This window comes from Corapipo altera, unplaced genomic scaffold (assembly GCF_003945725.1).
Source record: "Corapipo altera isolate COAL_440 unplaced genomic scaffold, ASM394572v1 74, whole genome shotgun sequence".
In the NCBI taxonomy this organism is placed as follows: domain Eukaryota; kingdom Metazoa; phylum Chordata; class Aves; order Passeriformes; family Pipridae; genus Corapipo; species Corapipo altera.
In genome coordinates, this window is record NW_020884934.1 from 3,021,772 (window position 1) to 3,039,114 (window position 17,343).

The 17,343-nt window shown below is 48.5% G+C and overlaps 1 protein-coding gene across 9 annotated transcripts in view; it reads left to right on the plus strand.

The window, feature by feature from the left end:
- Window positions 1-17,343, plus strand: part of TIAM1 (T cell lymphoma invasion and metastasis 1) — a 164,342-nt gene that overhangs the window by 75,458 nt on the left and 71,541 nt on the right. For 7 of the 9 annotated variants that reach the window (XM_027660024.1, XM_027660023.1, XM_027660026.1 and 4 more), the window contains 2 exons: window positions 6,148-6,326; window positions 11,352-12,334. In XM_027660024.1, the coding sequence (XP_027515825.1) occupies window positions 11,363-12,334 (972 nt within the window). In that variant the 5' untranslated portion in view covers window positions 6,148-6,326; window positions 11,352-11,362. The remainder of the gene's footprint in view (window positions 1-6,147; window positions 6,327-11,351; window positions 12,335-17,343) is intronic. The other 2 variants (XM_027660031.1, XM_027660032.1) reach the window with 1 other exon arrangement.

A 17,343-nucleotide genomic window follows, 5' to 3' on the forward strand; every position in this document is an offset into this window, starting at 1 on the left:
AGCCAAGCTGGTGCAGACCAGACCAAGCTTTGCATTAATGAAAATGTGAATGTTTCCTTCTTTCCTGTGTGCTGGGGAAACGGGGTCACATGGTGGTAACGCCGGGCTGAGGAACCAGCTCTGCTGTGGCTCATATCGTCCCACCAGGGGAAAACAGCACCATTTGGGCTCATCTGCATCCTCCCAGGCTCTGGATAAACAGGAGTTGAGATTCCCAGTGTTGGGTTTTGTGAAGCCTGGCTGCCCCTTCAATTCAGGCTCCTTTTTGTTTCTCCCACCCTCCCCGGCAGGCGCTCGGTGCAGCTGGGGCTGGTAGCCCTGTGGCTAATCCTGGTGTTGGGCCTGGGTGAATAGCTGTCCCAATCATCTTCCCTTGTACATGTCCCACCACTCTGTGGTGTCCCTGACACACAAGGCAGTAAACTCTTATATTCGGGAAGTGCAGGATGTTCAGTGCGTGCTTTCTGCTGGCTAAACACAGCTTTCCTCCTTGGAGTCCCCGTTCCATTGGGGATATGGCCATGCTGGGCCTTCCTGCAGTTGATGAGAGCTCTGTATTCATACTTGGCAGAGCTATGGGGAGTCTCCCTGGCTTGCCCAGGCTGCCAGGCAGGAATCCAGCCCTGCCCTGCAGTGCTGCAGCTGCCGGTCTCTCTGTCCTGGCCCAGCACAGCCTGGCAAACAATTTCAGTGAAGGCTGAGTCTGGGAGGTACTGACTTAAAAGCAAGAGCTCACAGAGAGAGATACTGTGCCAAAACTTCTGCCAGGTATGCTGTAATCTTAAAAGGACATCCTTTGCTTCAATACTTTTCCTTATTATGCCTCCCTTGTGGCCCCAGCACGGAAGTTGTTGCTTTGAGGTCCTTCCTACTAATTCTGTAGCAATAATTGAGGTGTTTTGTACTGCTTTGGTACTCAGTGAGGTTCCTCATGCTCCCTTAGAGAGTGTGTGACCCAAATGTGAGAGCTGCTGTGGTTGTGTATTTGCCTGAGTTTTATTTGACACCAGCTTTTCCTTTTCCATAAACCAGTGGAATTCCTCCCCAACACTTAAGTCAGGGGATCTAAAATTAGATACTTCGTATCTCAGGCACCATCTTAATGATCTGTGTGAGGTCTTTGGCATTGCTTGAAAATCAGATTACTTACCTCAGTGCTTAAATGAGGATATACACCAAACATTTCCTCTCCAATTCCCCCTACCCCAATTATCGTCCTTAGGTTTTTTTCCACAATGTTTTAATCCTTCACATCCCATCTCAGCAGCTCCTGGGTCACTCAAGCCAAGGGTTGCAGTTTTAATTGCTGGAGTCTGTGGTGCTGAGTGGTTCTGTGCGTGCAGGGTCTGCCATGACCTGCTCTGCTTCTCCCTCCTCCAGCTGCCCATCCTTGGCTATGCAGTGAGAGCTCTCATGGATCCATCTGGAGCTCTGTCTCCTGGTCTGAACATTTTCTTGTTCCTCCTCAGTAGAGTTCCTGAGTTCCTCTTAGTGCATTTGGCAAGTGCTGTCTTCGCTGTGTATCAGCAGTTTTCCAGCTCCTTTTGGCACAACCAGAAAGTCTTTTTGAAGCAAAATGTAATAACAATAACGTAGAAGCTAAAGGTAAATAAACAAACCACACCTTATTTTTTATTTCAGCTGCATTTGGGGAATTATTTTTATTTTTTTAAGCAACATATAAATGCACATTCAGTCTTTGTAGCCACCTCTCTCCTTCTTGTTCTCCATGGAGGCCAAATGGGCTCCTTCTTCCCTGCAGCTCTCTTGTGGCTGGGCTTTGTCTGCCCCACAGGCTCCAGGGAGTTGCCCTCGTGGCTTCCCATAGATTTGCTTATGTCTGATGATCTGAAATTAGAATCCTTCCCCTTCTCTGCCCTTTGCTGTAAACGTGTAAAACCTTGCAGATTTCCCTTAGGGAAGAAAGGGGGATTTTCCCACCATTAAAAATGAAAGGCAAGGGAAGGAGAAAGAGTTAAAACATGCTCAGATACTTGTAAAAATGATTCAAAAACAAACAATCCCACAACAGTGCCAATTATTCACATCCCCTCGTATAAATATAGAAACCCTGGAGAGGGGGCTTTCCCTTGGGCTACCTGCTCTGCTCTTCCATTAATTTATTACCAAAGCCCCTCAGTGCTCTGTCAGTGCTGTGCTCCTGGTTTTGTTTCTTTTAGCTGGGATTTGGGGATGGTTGGTTTTCGGCTACACGGAGGTTTTAGGTCTCTTGACAAACCTTCCTCCCTCCCTCTCCTTTTGCCTTTTCTTCCCTCCCTTAGAAATTCTCACCAGGGTGGTGCTCCAGTTGGAGGAGAGCAAGGCTTCCTACACCTTCCCTTTAGGAGTTCTTCACAAAGGGAATGTGGGTTTATTTTTCTTTCCCCTCCTCTTCATCTGGAGCAATCACCAGCATTGTTCTCCCAACCGTGACAGACACGGAGGTTGTGTTGTGTGTTAGCGAGACGCTTGCAAAGAGGTTTTGCAATTCCAGCTCTGCTGGCCAGTTCTTGGAGGTGTGCAGATGGTCCCCCCAGCCTTGTCTGGATGGTCATTGTCATCAGACTGTGTTCTCAGCAGCAGCCATTCTCCTCAACAGGTAGTATAAGCTGTGGTTGGTTTAAAACAGATTTTTCTCACAAACGAAAATGACATTTTATATGGCGTAGAAAGAAAACACAAAGAGGAGCGTGTTTGTCATTTATTTTCACTGGTTTAAAAGTCAACCAGCTTCTGCAATCCACTGAAGTTGGTCTTGGGGCTCAAGGCTGACAGAGCTCAAGAAGCATTTGGACAACGCCCTCAGGGACAGGGTGGGATTGCTGGGGTGTCCTGGGCAGGGCCAGGACTTGGACTGGATGGTCCTTGTGGGTCCCTTCCAGCTCAGGATATTCCATGATCCATTTCTTGTGGGTTTTGTTTTGTGGAGGGCAGCCCAGGGGTATGGGATGGGGAGAGCCAGGGCTGTCAGGCCACCAGAACCCTGGAGCACTCAGGAGCGTTTACCTTTGTCTCAGGGGAGGTGATGGGACAGATTGATTTCAGCAGCCATTCATATTAACTAGAGGTAATAAAGGCCAACAAAATGTGGCCTCCAGTTACAAATAAAGGGCCTGACTCTCCATTTCAGGAGATGGGATCGAACGCTGGAGTTACAATGGCGTGGGACTGGGAGTGTGGGTGGGGAATACAGCCCAGAGCCACTGATGAATAGTAAGTAGCTTCTGTATGGAATGACTGCTGCTTTCTGTCTCTGTATATGCATCCTGACGGGTTATGGTAGAGTTACTATGGGATGAAAATTTGCTTAATGGCCAGCTGATCTCACATCTGCAGTTGCATTTGGAATCTGACAAAAATGATGCATCATAAAATGAAAAAGTAAAACCAGAAAGTAAGCTGTCATCCTTCTCACCAGCTGTTCCTGTTCACTGGGCAAGAGGAGATACCTGCACACTGAATTTTTCTTGCTGGAAAGGCTCTGCTTTGAAAAGGAGGCTTTTAGAAAACTACAGCTTCCATATTTTTGATCTATTGATGTTCTTGTTGAATGTCCACGAGCAAAAGGTGTGCTGGATTTTTTGCTGCTCTCTTGGCATTGCAAACTGCCCCCAGCATGTGACAGTCAGGGCTCTCTTTGCTGTCCCTGGAATCACAGGTAGCAGATGTGAGTAACAAGGTGCTCTTTTAATATATTCTACTTCCTTGCTGTGCATTTAATCCATCCCTGGTGGTTTGCTCTACGCTCCCTGGGCTGGGATTGACTTCAGTTGCTGGGCGATGAGCCCTGTGGGAACTCCTTGGCCTGGTTTTCCGAGGCGCTGTTTTGTGGCTGTGGAATAAATACAGCTGTGCTGCTTCCAGACCTTCAAAGAACATGAGGAGCTTGCACTGCTGTGTGTAAGGTTGGCAAACACACACCATGAATGTACGCGCGTGTGTGTGTGTGTGTGTGTTTAAGATGGAATATTTTGTCTTGAGCATGGAAGTTTGCAAATCTTTATTTGATTGTTTGTTTTTTTAATGAGATGAGTTGTTGTTCCACGTGTGAGTGTTTCCAACAGTCCATCTCCACTGAGAAAGTTCCTGGTGCATTACTGGTCAGCCTCTCCCTCGGCCAGGCTCCGCTGGCAGAGCAAAAGTGTCCAGGGCTCTGTGCTGGGAAGGAAGCCATGGGGCTGTGTTTGCTTCAGCCCTTCCTCCTGGTGGAGGAGCACAGCCGTCCCTGTTTGCCAAGACCTTGTTGGAGAGAAGGCCTTGTCTGAGGCTGCTTCAGAGCTCCAGAATTTCTGCTGCAGCGGAGCCTGGGCTGTTGGAGTGAACTCGGAAGCAACAGAACAAGGACCTATCCAGTGCATATCAGACAAAGAGGAAAATGAAAAACTGATGTTCTTCTTGAAAAGCATGACCTGTGTTCATTCAGGAAAGACTGTCTGAGTCATAAAAGTTGATAGGAGCAAAACTTTTCAGGAAAGGGTCCATGGGTAATGATAAAGCCTTCTCTTCTGGAGGAGCTGTGTGTGCGTGGTACTCATCTGCTTGTGGCAGAGGGTGTTGCCAGCCCTTCAAGTGTACCTGGAGGGGAGCAAGGATTTGGATAATGCAGCATCCAGCTGTAAACATCCACTTTTTAACAAAGGACTGCAAGGAGAGAAGGATTTTTGCTGAAGGAGCACAGGTGGTGTGGGAAGTGACCAGAGTTTGCATCAAAAAAAACTCCTCAAAAGCTGCTTCAGGATGGAAAATCTGATAAAATCTGTCTTATTCTTCTTTTGGTCAAGTTTTCTGGGGCAGTAGCATGTGGATCTGAACAAAAGTGGTCACAATTCCTTTTCTTTTGGAGGTGAGGAGTGCTCATGCTCTCCATGTGGTGGATGCAGGTGGGGAGCCTCTTGCCTGTAGGACCTTGTTTGTCAGCAAGATTCCCCTCCTGCAAATTATTGGCAGCTGGCATGGTAATGAGTCCATTTCAATATAAATGAGCTTCATTTTATTAATTTCTGCCAGCTCCTGAGCAATTCATGAACTGCTTTTCAGATCTCAACCAACAGCTTGAGGGAAGAGAGGGAGGTGGGGAGCAAAGAGGAGAATGTGAAGGAGAAGAAAGAAAATGAGAATATTTTTAATTTAAAAAGGTGCCAGTGACTCTCATCTCTTCTGAGAATCCAGTCAAGAGTGAGGATCCCACTTTGCCCACCAAGCAGCTCTAATGACAAGAAGGGCATCAGTAATCTCTCCCAAGGTTTTTGTTCCTTGGGACTTTAGGGGAAGTTTATAACTCTCACCACTCTGTGTGCAGTGTTGAGTTGGTGTTTTGCTGCCGGTGCTTGGCTGGCAGAAGGGGGAGTTGATGGGAGATGGATTGGGAAGCACAACCAGCCCTCTGGTGAGTTTGTATCTCTGGGCCTGGACCTGGAGCTGGGGCACCTGCAAGGGAGCTCAGCAGTGGTATGAGGCCAAGAAAGGGCTGGAATTTGGTACCCACAGGAGTGCACACGTGTGTCTAACCTAAGAGAAGTCGTAAGGACAGTCCTTAGGTCTAAATAAGCACAGACTGGTCTCTTGTATCCGTGCCTTAGTGAGTGCAATTAACCCAACAATCCTTTCACCACACACAAAACACATGTAAATGCTCTGCCCTGATTGTCTGATTCGCCCTTGAAAAATGTTAATGAAATCCCTGCTTGGAAAACCGCCCTTTCTGTAAATTAGACAGTCTGCACAGAGAAATCTCCTGGGAGGCCTCCCAGTTCCTCCCTGGGCTGCTGGGCTCCCCTTTGCTGCCAGTTCAGTCCTGATTTATTGGAAGGTGCCTCTCCAGGTGTGTTTTTAGACCTGAGATTTTTCTAGCCCTGCCTGAGACAGACCATCCCCAGCAAGGGCATGTTGGTGTCTGTGGGGATTTTGACTGTGGGAAGAGGAGCCCTCTACGTTCTGTTGTTGGGACTGATGGTACCTGGCTGGGTTTTTCATTTATTCTGCCACCATCAGATTTCATCACTGGAATTTGAGCACAGCATTCTCGTGCTGTACTGCCCAGTGTTTCTTAGGTAAGTGATGGTGACAGGCCCTGGCAGAAAATCCTCCTGTACAGCCCTCCCTGCTGACCCTTTGTCTGATTTGTTTTTCTCCCCTCTTTCTCCCCAGGTTTTTGGCATGTAGTCATAGACTCTGACGAGGGAGTAATGGAGTCGCTGAGTGGCAGGTGCTGACAGCTTCTGCAGTCCCAGTAACTGCTCATTTTGGTGTCATTTGCAATTCTGTACCTCTAAATGCCACAGCTCTCTGGGGGAAGGTTGCGCTGGATACCGGTACTGCCTCGGAAGGTACATGTGTGTCCCTGTGTTTTTCTTTAGGAGTTTGCTGTGCTGTGTGATGTTCATGGGAGGGCAAAATGTGGTTACAATGGCTATCAAGCGGCTTCTGGTGACATCCCTTCCTCCCTCTCTCCTCCTCTTACTCGATTTGCCTGCAGGGCCTTTTTGGAGTCCATCCCGTGCTTTAACACGTGTGAGAGCGGCTTACAAAGAAGAAATGGCTGCTTAAAAGGTTCTGATGTGAAAACAATGGAATATGCTGCTGGAGTTTCCGAGAAACTCAAAGGCTTTCTGTGGAATTCCAGCCCCGCTCTTGCCCTCTTGAAAAAGCACATTTTAATTACAATAAAATGTGTGTGTTCACACTTGGTTATTAGTGTTGTACATTTTTCTCTGTGGTTCTGGTGAGTTCAGTAAAAAAATCTTTGTTGTTGGCTGGCAGATTTTAGCAGAAGTTTATTTCTGTAGGCTCCTTGCCCGCTGTGGATTTGATCATTGTTCTGGTTCTCACAGCCTTCGAGCTCCGCTCCAGGAGAAAAATACAGATTTGTCACCAGGGCCTCCCACTAGAATCTAATTTTGAATTTGCAATCTGTTGTCTTGTGAGGTGCTTCAAATTTGGTTGGAAATTTAATATATTTCAGATAAATTCTTCTGGAACCTGGTGGTCCAGCCTTTTGCAAGTGTAATAGTTAGTGACTTGGGTTTAATTGAAACGAGCGTTCTGGTTTTGTAATTATTTTAAGAAATATTTAATATGGGGGGTAAGGGAAGAGAAGGCAAAATGACTGTTTTTAAAGAAAATTGTGTTCTTTGAGGGGGCCATCATCAGTGGTCATTTGGAATGTGATAGTCTTTATGTGTAACCATGTAAGACTCATCCAGCAAAACCTCAGCAGTTCAGCCAGAGGTCAGTATGCTTTTCTAGGGTACCTGGTGCAGGGAACCCAGCTTTTCCCAAAGCTTTCCTGCAGAATTTGTGTTCTCTCTGCTGACAGCCTAATGTTGGTATCAATCTGAAGTTTGGGGTTTTAAAAAACACATCTCAAACCCCTGTACCCCTCTTGATGTGCAAGCTGGCTGCAAGATGACTTTCCCAGCCCCTTGAAGACTTGCACAAATTTGACATTTCCCCTGCTCTGAAGCAGGAAGGAGCAGATTTTCTGGGAGAGACAGCCCTTTCCCAGCACAGCCATAGCTGGATGGTCAGGCCACCTCTTTGAGGATGTGGAGGAACAAGTTGCCACTCCTCGTTTGTCTGACTTGGGCTGCAGATACAAATCTGAATCTCCTTCAGTGAGCAACTGAGTCACTGAGCTGGTGCCTCTTCCAGGAGATGTGTCTGTCTCCCTGCTCTGGTTTTCAAACCCCTCTCTCTTGGAGCCCTTAGTCAAAGGCAGCGTATTCCCACAAAAAGTTTGGGTTTTGATGAATCAACATTTTCTGCTGAAAAGTGTCCAAGCAGTCGTGCTCTCAGCATGGCCTGTGTGATCTCTGGGAGCCTCTGAGTAATTCACAGCAGATTTCTGACACGTCCCAACCCTCGGCTGAGAGAGACAGACCTGTTTTAAAGCATCAAGATGTGTCACACTTGATTTATGTTGTATCCTGGTGGTACCCTTGATAGGTCTTTAATGGTCACCTCTGGTTTTGGTGGGTGAGGTAACAAGGGGAGCCTTTGTCCTCCCAGCACTTGCGTGCAGCTCCCATTAATATTACTCATTTTCTTAATTTGATACAGATTTTTTTCACTGAGTGTGCTAAATGCAGTTAAGCCACAGACAGGCAGCATCTGGCAGTCGTAGCTGGAGCAGTTTAAGATGCTTTTGCCTCAGGGTGTCTGCTGTGGCCTGTGGGAGGGGGAGGCTGAGGCTCCCCTCCCCTGCCCAGCTCCTGCCAGCTGAGGACTCCGGCATCTGCTCCAGTGCCAATTCATGTTTCAGGGCTGGCTTTCCACATCTGCTTGGGCTCACCTAAGAGCTCACCGCTGCCAGAAAATGCAGGGGTACCATCCACTGTCCCCTCTTCCCTGGCCCCTCTGACTGTGCTGCCCCTTCCTCTCCCTGCTGTGTCCCCACATGTGCACCCTTGTGTTGCCCCTGGCATGTGCCAGGTCAGCTCATTAGCTCAGCAAAAACTAACTAATAAACTCTTTTTTTTTTTTTTTTTTTAACCTTGGATTTATTTTCTGCTGTTTTAGTGGACTCTGCTGCATGAACCACTTGAATTGGTTCAGGGTAACTGGTGGAAATGTGGAGAGGAGACAGAAATGGGGGTGAGAAAGCAGGGTAGGGGCCCCTTTCAGAGGACCCCACAAATAGTCCCTCTCAGCTTGACCTGATGGGGTTGACTGTCCCTACCCAGGGTGTGTCCTGCATCACCCAGGATGTGTCCTGCATCTCCCAGGGGAGATAGGCTCTACCAGGGGATGGTGACAAGCCTTGGGGATGGCACTGTCTTGTATTGCTGCAGCTGGATCAGTGCACCACGTCTGCCTGCAGCCCTCTGGCACCCACCCACCACCCCGCATTCCTACAAACCTGCAGTGTAATGCCAGGGAAGTCAGTGGGATTAGGGCAGGAGTGAAGTCTGGGTTTATCTCAGGACAGATCCACCCGAAGTGCCAATCCCCGGAATTAAAAAGGGACAGCTCTTTACTTTGAAGTCTGACACTTCTTGCAATTACTTAGCAGGTACTTCTCATTGTGTGAAATCACTCCCTAAACATTCCTGCTGCTGTCTGCAGGGGTTCCTGAGCTGCTGTTCCTTTCTTTGCCGGTCATTTGTGGTTCTGTTGCTTTTTGGCTGGGTGAGGTGTTGCCTGGTGTGGATGGAGACTGTGTCAGGGTGGTGGCACAGGGCAGCTTTCCGGAGCCGCTTCCATCAGCCGGGGGATGCTCCTGCCCTTTGGCAGCTCTGGTTTGGAAGGTAAAGAGTCACTCTTCAATCTCTCCGGGTTTCAAGAGGACTTTAAAAACTGCTTTTTCTCTGTAGGTAGAGAAGTGATGGTGTGGCTGGAGATGGGGGATAAATGGCTGCAGGCTCTGCCGGGCTGTGCAGCCGGTGGAAATCCTGCCGACTGGAAGTGTGGTTAGCAGGGAGCTCAGAACCGAGGCAGCTGGAAGCATTGCCCCAAGGGTTCCTTTTGCAGCATGGGGAGTGTTGAGGCCTGGTTTTAGATATCTGTGGAAGCAAAAATACAGGTTTTGTGCTTTAAAGTGTTCTAGAAGGAAAAGCTGGCTGAGTTTTTGTTTCAGTCTGGCCTGTATCAAAGGGCTGTAGCTTTTAAAGGATAAACCATGTTTAGGGGTTGATAATGATGTCTTTTCTTTTAAACTTTCCCTCTCTTCAGTGCATTTATTTTTCTAAACAATGCGTGATAACCAAGTCATGGCAGCCAAAGGGAGTTCTGCCATTCATTTCAGTAGACGTGAGGAATTTCCTGGTGGAGTTTACTTCAAATGAGATTTTATTTATTTTAGATACAGAAATGTCCAGGTATTTATGGAGGTGTCTGTTGCTCCAGCACTGAACAGACTTTTAGCCTCAGCCATGACCCATTTCCCTGGTTAGAGGAGCAGAAGCAGAGTCCTCTGGCTGTTGTCAGAAGTGTCACTGCAGAGTTCAGTCCTGCTGTACACCTCTAGGGCAGAAGTGCTGTCCCTGTGTTTAATGCTATTGATTCCTCACTTTCCATGGAATTTATGTAGGGCTGATTCAGTGCTGTGCAGCAGCATTGGTGTGTATTTAGATATTTAGAGGGAAAATACATGGTCACATTCATTCTGGCAGCATGTGGCTCAGAACCCATCAGGGCATCCTGGCAAAGGAGAGGAAAATGCCCCAAGAAATTAAAAACTCCATTGTTTTACTCTCGGGGCAGCTTTTTTCTCTTCAGCCAAAGCGAATGGAAATACCTCAAAACAAAGATGTTTTGCCTTGGAATTTCTGTTCGAGATTGATGGACTGTTTATCTCTATATAGTTGTCTCATGTGTAATTTGGGATCTCCTGTTTAATTTTGAATGGCTGTGAACTTTAACATTTACTTTTCTTATTCTTCTTCTTGCCCTTTGGCCAGAAGGACCCAGTACTACTTATAAAATATTTCTGACATTTGTTGAGTGAGATCACAGACCTCAAAGTGTTTTCCAAAGGTTGAACCAGATCATCACTCCCACCTTCTGGATGGGAAACCTGTTTCCCGGTGGGATGTGCACGGGTGAATAATGCAGGAGGATGGGGATGGGGACAGAAACCCAGTCCCTGCATTCCAGCTCAGATCAAAGCACTTGGATCTAGCTATCTGCTTCAGAGGGAGTGGGAAGGAAAGGTTATTTTTGTATAGTCTGAGTCACTCATGCTAATTTATTTTTCATAATATGGCTTTCTTGTGTGGGGCTTTCTGTACCTGCTTAATGTTGCACTGTTTTTTTGTTCCAGAAATCAAACCTGTCATTAGCTTGCTGCCAAATGGTAGGATTTGTAGTTTGCTCTTTGGTGCTTTAGCTTGCTGTTCCTAGCCAAAGAAAAAAAAAGTGAAATCTCAGATAAAGGTGTACATCCCTCTACTTTTTGGCATCTTGTTACATGCAGATAAGCAAGAACTGTTGATTTTTTTGAGTTTGTTGGCTGGAATGACAAAGCTGACACTGAGAGTCGAGTGAATGTGTGCAGAGCTGAGATTGCACTTTGGTGCTAAGCTGGTTCCAGTTCTCACTAGGCTTCAAGGCTCGATCCTTCCCTCTAGAATTCTACACTCTTCATTTACACCAGCAGGGCTGTTTCCTACGTTCTCATTTAACAGAGTTGTATTTCTAAGTTTGCTGGTACAGCCGCTTAATTACTGTGGGATTAACTGCTGTAGTTACAGCGGGTCCTGTGAGACCCGGTGGACTCTGTGGTGCAGGGTTTGGGACAGGTTCAGTAATTAAGAAGAAAAAGGCTGGTTTTGGTGTCGTGGGTGTTTCTATGTGTCTCCTTCCCGGGCGTGTTTGGCCGCAGCCCGTAACGGTGCCGCTCTCTCCCCTCGCAGACTGTGACGCCATGGGGAACGCGGAGAGCCAGAGCGTGGAGCACGCCTTCTACGGGGACAAGCACACCAGCCTGGGCCGCAAGCACACCTCCCGCTCCCTGCGCCTCTCCAACAAAGCCTCCCGCCGCTCCCGCCACGCCTCCTCCGGCAAAATCATCCACCGCAACTCGGAGGTGAGCACCCGCTCCAGCAGCACGCCCAGCATCCCCCAGTCCCTGGCAGAGAACGGCCTGGAGCCCTTCGCCCCTGAGGCCAACCTGGAGGACTTTGGGAGCCCCATGTGGGTGGACCGCATGGACATGGGCCTGCGGCCCGTGTCCTACCACACCGACTCGTCGGTGACGCCCAGCGTGGACAGCAGCACCGTCCTCACGGCCGCCTCCGTGCAGAGCATGCCCGGCTCGGAGGAGAGCAGGCTCTACGGCGACGAGCCGCCCTTCCTGGCGGAGGGCGACGGCAGGGGACACCGGTACGCGGCCAATGGGACCGGCTTCATGGACGCGGCCAGCTTCAAGAAGAAACGCTCCAAGTCCGCCGACATCTGGCGCGAGGACAGCCTGGAGTTCTCGCTCTCCGACCTCAGCCAGGAGCACTTGACAAGCAACGAGGAGATCCTGGGCTTGGCCGAGGAGAAGGACGCTGAGGCTGCCCCGGGCACGGAGGCCGGGGGCAGCCCCCAGCCCCTGGTCACCTGCCAACGTGCCAACTCCATGAGTGACTTGTATTCCCCCAAAACCCCGGGTGCTGCCATGAATGGCGGCCCGCGGAACGCCTTCGGAGGATACTGCCGGAACCTGGTGTCTGACATCCCGGATATCGGGAGCCATAAGATGGCCTCGGTCACTGCCGAGGATGCGCCTTCTTCCTACAGCAACTACAACACGCTGCCCTGCAGGAAGTCACACTGCCTCTCCGAAGGGGCCACCAACCCCCAGATCAGCCACAGCAGCAGCATGCAGGGCAGGAGGGCCAAAACCACTCAGGTAAGACACTTTTCTCCTATGATGTGGCATTTGCTGAGCTGGGTCTGTAGACAGAAGGTTTTCCAGGTTCTCCCAGACTCTGTTTTCCTTCAGTACTCCTTTTCTAAGAAGAGGGATGTTTCCAGGACAGAGCTGAACTAGCCAATCTCCAGAGCTGTCTTGATCCCATCACTGCTTCCTTCCTTATTTGCAGCTCTCTTTGGGCCTTTTCCACTCTCTGCTGCCTCTGGAAAAGATAAATCTGCATTTGCCAGCTAAAGAATTTCCTGCATGCTTTGCAGTGCTGACAATGCCTTTTTTTCCAGGGTAGCTGCCAAATTGCATCACTCCACTGCGGAGCTTGTGCATGTTGTGTCCCCTCTGTCTGCCCTCCCTGCCCTGTCACCCTCCCCTGCCTGCACCCTGTGAGCACTCGTGGCTGGAGGCAAAGAAACCCGTGAGTGTTTCCCCTCCCCTCTGTAGTAAACACTGGCTGGGCTGAAATTTCACTCTTCCAGTTAGCTGACATTCACATCTGTGCAAAACGTCACCCCGCAGCAGTGCTGTCCCCGCACAGGGGGCTGCTGTAAACTGAGAAATGGTGGGGGATGGAGATGAAGGGAGAAGATGATGCTTCTCCGAGCCAGGGAGGACTTGTGCCCTCATCCTTCCAACAGACAGCACAGAGCCAAGAGGAGCTTTGCTGTCGGGTGCCCCTCCAAACACCATTCCTGCAATTTGGTGGCTGCTGTTGGGATTTTACTCTTAGTTGCCCTGCTTTTCTTGGCCTGTGTAACTTGCTATGCAGTTACATAGCACCACAAACAGTGGTTCTGCTGGCAGATCAGTGGCAGAGAGGGAGAGAAAGGAGATACCAGGAGAGAGGAGCCTGTGCCCCCACCTCAGCTGGTACTGACTCGTGGGAGCTGCTGGGATGGGGTCACTGAGTGACTTCCTGGCTGTGCTTGACCTGTGGAGGTGCTCTGCTTCCAAATACAAAAATGACATGCTGGGACAGATGCTGCAGCATCCCACAACAGCAGCTTTGTGCTTCAAAATCAGCTCTTGGTTTTTGGAGGTAAAGCCCCTTGGTGCACCAGCAGGATAAAAAACAAGACAACAACAACAAGCAAAAACAAAAAAAAGATGTTATTTGGCAGCCTTGGAGGTAACAGCTTTTGTGGAGATTGTTAGGTGCAACTGCTGCCTCCAGCCTGCTTTTAAGAAAAGGAGAACAGTTTTTGTGGTGTGAACAGCAAAGCATTTGTTTTTCGTCTTCTTGGTGCCTGTCCTGGCATTCAGAAGATTCCTTTGAGGCAGGTAGTGAAAGTTATGAATTTAAGTAGTGTTTTGTGAGGCCTCAGCCATGCCCAGGGAAATAATTTTGTGGAGCTGGTTTCACTAGATGTATCTCTTCCGAGACTGCAGACGGTGGCTATAAGGAGTCTCAGCAGTGATTATTACCATGGATAAATTCAACAAAATTAAAGCTTTGGAAAGGTCAAAATTCCTCCTCCCAAGTCTTTAATCCCAGCAGCATCCAGTAAGTATAAGATTCTTGTCAGCAGTGAAGTCATGTTAGCCCAAGCCTCCCTTTAGCAAGCTTAGGGAAATGACTGTCATTATGTGTTTGATAGAGCGAAAAGGAAGTCCAAATTTGCACACAAAGTGAAAGGAGTAGTTCCTTGGTGAACCTGATGAGGTGGCTTTGGAGGGAAGTGACCCAGCTGTGTCTGTGCCAGGTCTCCAGTCCAACAGTGTCTCAGCACTTTCCTCCTCTTTACTCATCACCCCTGTGTGAAGTGGAGAGTGATGGTGGTGGGAGCTGAGGTGCAGAGCTGAAGGCCTTGCTGCTTTGCTGTTAATGTGCTCCTTGGCACTGTGTTGGCACCTTTTATCTCTCTCTGCCCTCCCAGAGTTTCAACACTTTCTACACAAGCTTCACACTCCTGATGACCACGCTGAGCAGTGCCCCAGAGCCTGTGTGTGTGTCGTCAGGCTGTGGAGCAGTTCATGCTACAAAAACAACTCCAGTGCACTGAGGCAAAAACTTCGTGTTTTTACCAGCCTTTTGAACTGCCTCCCCCATCCCAATGCCACGAAATAGGAGTTACATCTTAGGGCCACAGGGGCACCACACAAAGGTGACCCAGAGCCAAGTGTAATGTGGTGTTGGACACAGTTTTCCCTCTTTGCCTCCAGGCCAGTGACCTGTCACTCCTCTCTGGTGTTTCAGTGCAGAAGTAGCTCCCTTTTTCAGAGTCACCTCATGGAGCCTCAAAGCCAGGGGTGAGGTTTCTGCCCAGACCCCTGTTGCCAGTTCTCACAAAAATTTGGGGTTGTGTTAGTCAGTGGGGTGTTTTTTCAGTTTTTGGAAAGTCGTAGCTTGGATATTTGCCAAGTTTTTTAGTCTCAGCTGCCCTGGAAGGTCCTGGTGGTCACTTGTAGGTGTCTTTTGACTAGTCTAGTTCTGTGCATCACCACGGTTTCTATATGTTAAATTCGCTAGAAGTTGTGACTAGCTGTATTTTTTGTGCAATGCTGACCACTGGAAAAATTCATCCTGGAATGTGTCACAGAAACAAGGTGCCAGAATCATGGCTCTACATGTTTTGTTCTAATGCCTTATCCATGGGTTCTTTGCAAGTACGTGGCTTACATTAAAAGGGGAAAAAAACCCACCCCAAAACACAGCAGAAAATCTCTCCCTTCCAAATTTAAACCTTAAATTGAATGGTGGGAGTCACTCTCCACTAATTGAGGAGAGCTTTATGGAGAGATAATTACATTCAATGTGCACAAGCGATTAGTGCTCACAGGGTGGCTCTGGGGCACCCACGCAGCAGCTCTGCTTCCTAACATTTTAACATTAAGGATTTGGATCTGCTGAGCGAGACTTCCCGGAGAGCTCTGCTGGGATCATGTTGGGCTTTTGGAGCTGATGTGATGTAGGTGGAAAGGGCTTAATTGGCTGACATTTTCACCCATTTTTGCTTGAAGGGGGACAAGCACCATTTGGATACAGCTTGTTCTGTCTGTGGGCTGTGAGATCCCCAGGATCCTACAGCCTGTTTGTTGGGATCCAGACTTTGTGAAATGGCCCTGTTGTGTTCTGTTTGTAGCTAAACATCTGCCTGCAGGAGACTCCTTCCTCCTCCTCCTCCTCCTCCTGATAGATGTTCAGGGACGAATGTAACCTACTGTTTCCCTGCTGTTACAAGCCGTAATTGAAGTTTCAAGAAGGGAATTTGCCCAGAGAAGCTGTGGCTGCCCCATCCCTGGAAGTGTTCCAGGCCTGGTTGGATGGGGTTTGGAGCAACCTGGTGTAGTGGAAGGTGTCCCTGCCCATGGCAGGGAGTGGAACTGGATGGTCTTTAAGGTCTCTTCTAACCCAATCCCTTCTATGATTCCTTGAATTAGGGGATGGGAACACTGAGATATGGTTTTGTGCCACTTCCAAGCCTGTCTTGCCACCTCCTTATTCCATTCCATGTCTGCGGGGGACTAATGGTGTTTTACAAGCATTTTTAGAGCATGGTGAGGACCCTGTGTGCTGTAAAATCCAGGGGGACACAGTGGCCAAAGCGTTTCCCCGTGGTCCCCTCTCACAAGGAGGATGGCTCCTTCCCTCGTTCCTCTCTGAGCTTTTTGATTTCCTCTGGAAAGCTCAATTCCAGTGTTCCCATGGAGCACTCCAGTTTGTTTACAGGACTTCTGAGAAGGAGCAACAGCTCTGCAGGGAAAGCAAAGGATTTTTTACCGTGTCCAGTGCAGTGTAAGTTGTGAAACAGAGAAGGGAGAAAGGGAACAAACTTCCTGCCCGACTGACTTGGAAACTGCACCGGCTTCAGCGCCAGCCCCAGGCTGCGTCCTTGGCGTGTTAAATCCCCTTTTGTCCAATTTTCTTCAAATTTATTACTGTTTTTAGGCCTCTCTAGGTAGCCTGAAGGAATTTGGGATCCTCAAACCTTAAATAAAAAATAAAATCCTACGTAAAAAAAATTTTGCAGAATATGCAGGAGATGAAACCAAGTGGTTTTGTGGAAATTAGATCAGGGCGTACAGAGAAACCAGTCTAAAATTAGACAGTCTTTCCAGTCGATATTATTTTTTTTACTATCTCAGGGAATTTTGTAACAGGTTATAGTGTCCCATTATGCTCCATAGGATGGCTGAACTCCAGAGAGCTGATACTTGTGTTTAAGTTGTGTGAAACTTTTTCAGAAAATGGTTTTGTGGCATAGAGGATGTCACCTCAACATGTACAAGGACCACACTGGGTCAGTCCCATGAAAGCAGCATCCAGCCTAATACCTTGATCCCCCACTACCAACTGCCCACGAAAAGAAGAAAGAAACTGGGAGAGTATGGGGTGAACTTTCCTTTAGGGCAGAAGATTAGAGATTTGAGCTTCCTGTGCAAGGAATGCATCCAAGGCTTTTGGGTTGACCTGTCCCCCATGAATTCTCTTTTCTGAAATAATTTTCTGCTCCTGGCTTCCCCTGCATCCTGTTCATTCTCTGCAGAGCACTTGTGACCTTCCAGCCTGCTCTTATAGCCCTCCTTGGCCACGGCTTTTCCAGGCAGAGCATCTCCAGCAGCTGAAGCTCTGCTCCTATTAAAGCAATCCTGTCTGTAGTCTGGAAAACAGGGCTGTTTTCAACCTAAGTGTGATTCCTAATCAGACTGACAACAGACCTTTAATCTTAGTCGTTTGACTCCAGATGGAATCAAGGAAAGAAATACAGACAAAGTTGTGCATCGTTAAATGATAATTAATGACATGTAGGTTAGTAAGTAGCTAAAATCAAGATGTTCCTGGTTTGCAGCTGCAGTGTGGATGTCACTGATTCCAGCCCTGGTTCCCACAGTGCCTTTCAGACAGAGGTTGTTCCCAAGGTCTCAGATGCAGCTGAGCCAAATCTCCCAGAAGCTGGAGATCTGTGAGTGGGAAGGTTTGGCTCAGGTGGCTCTCGGACCTGAATCCCCCCGGGGAGCACAGGTCACTGTGCTGAGCCCCCAGGCAAACA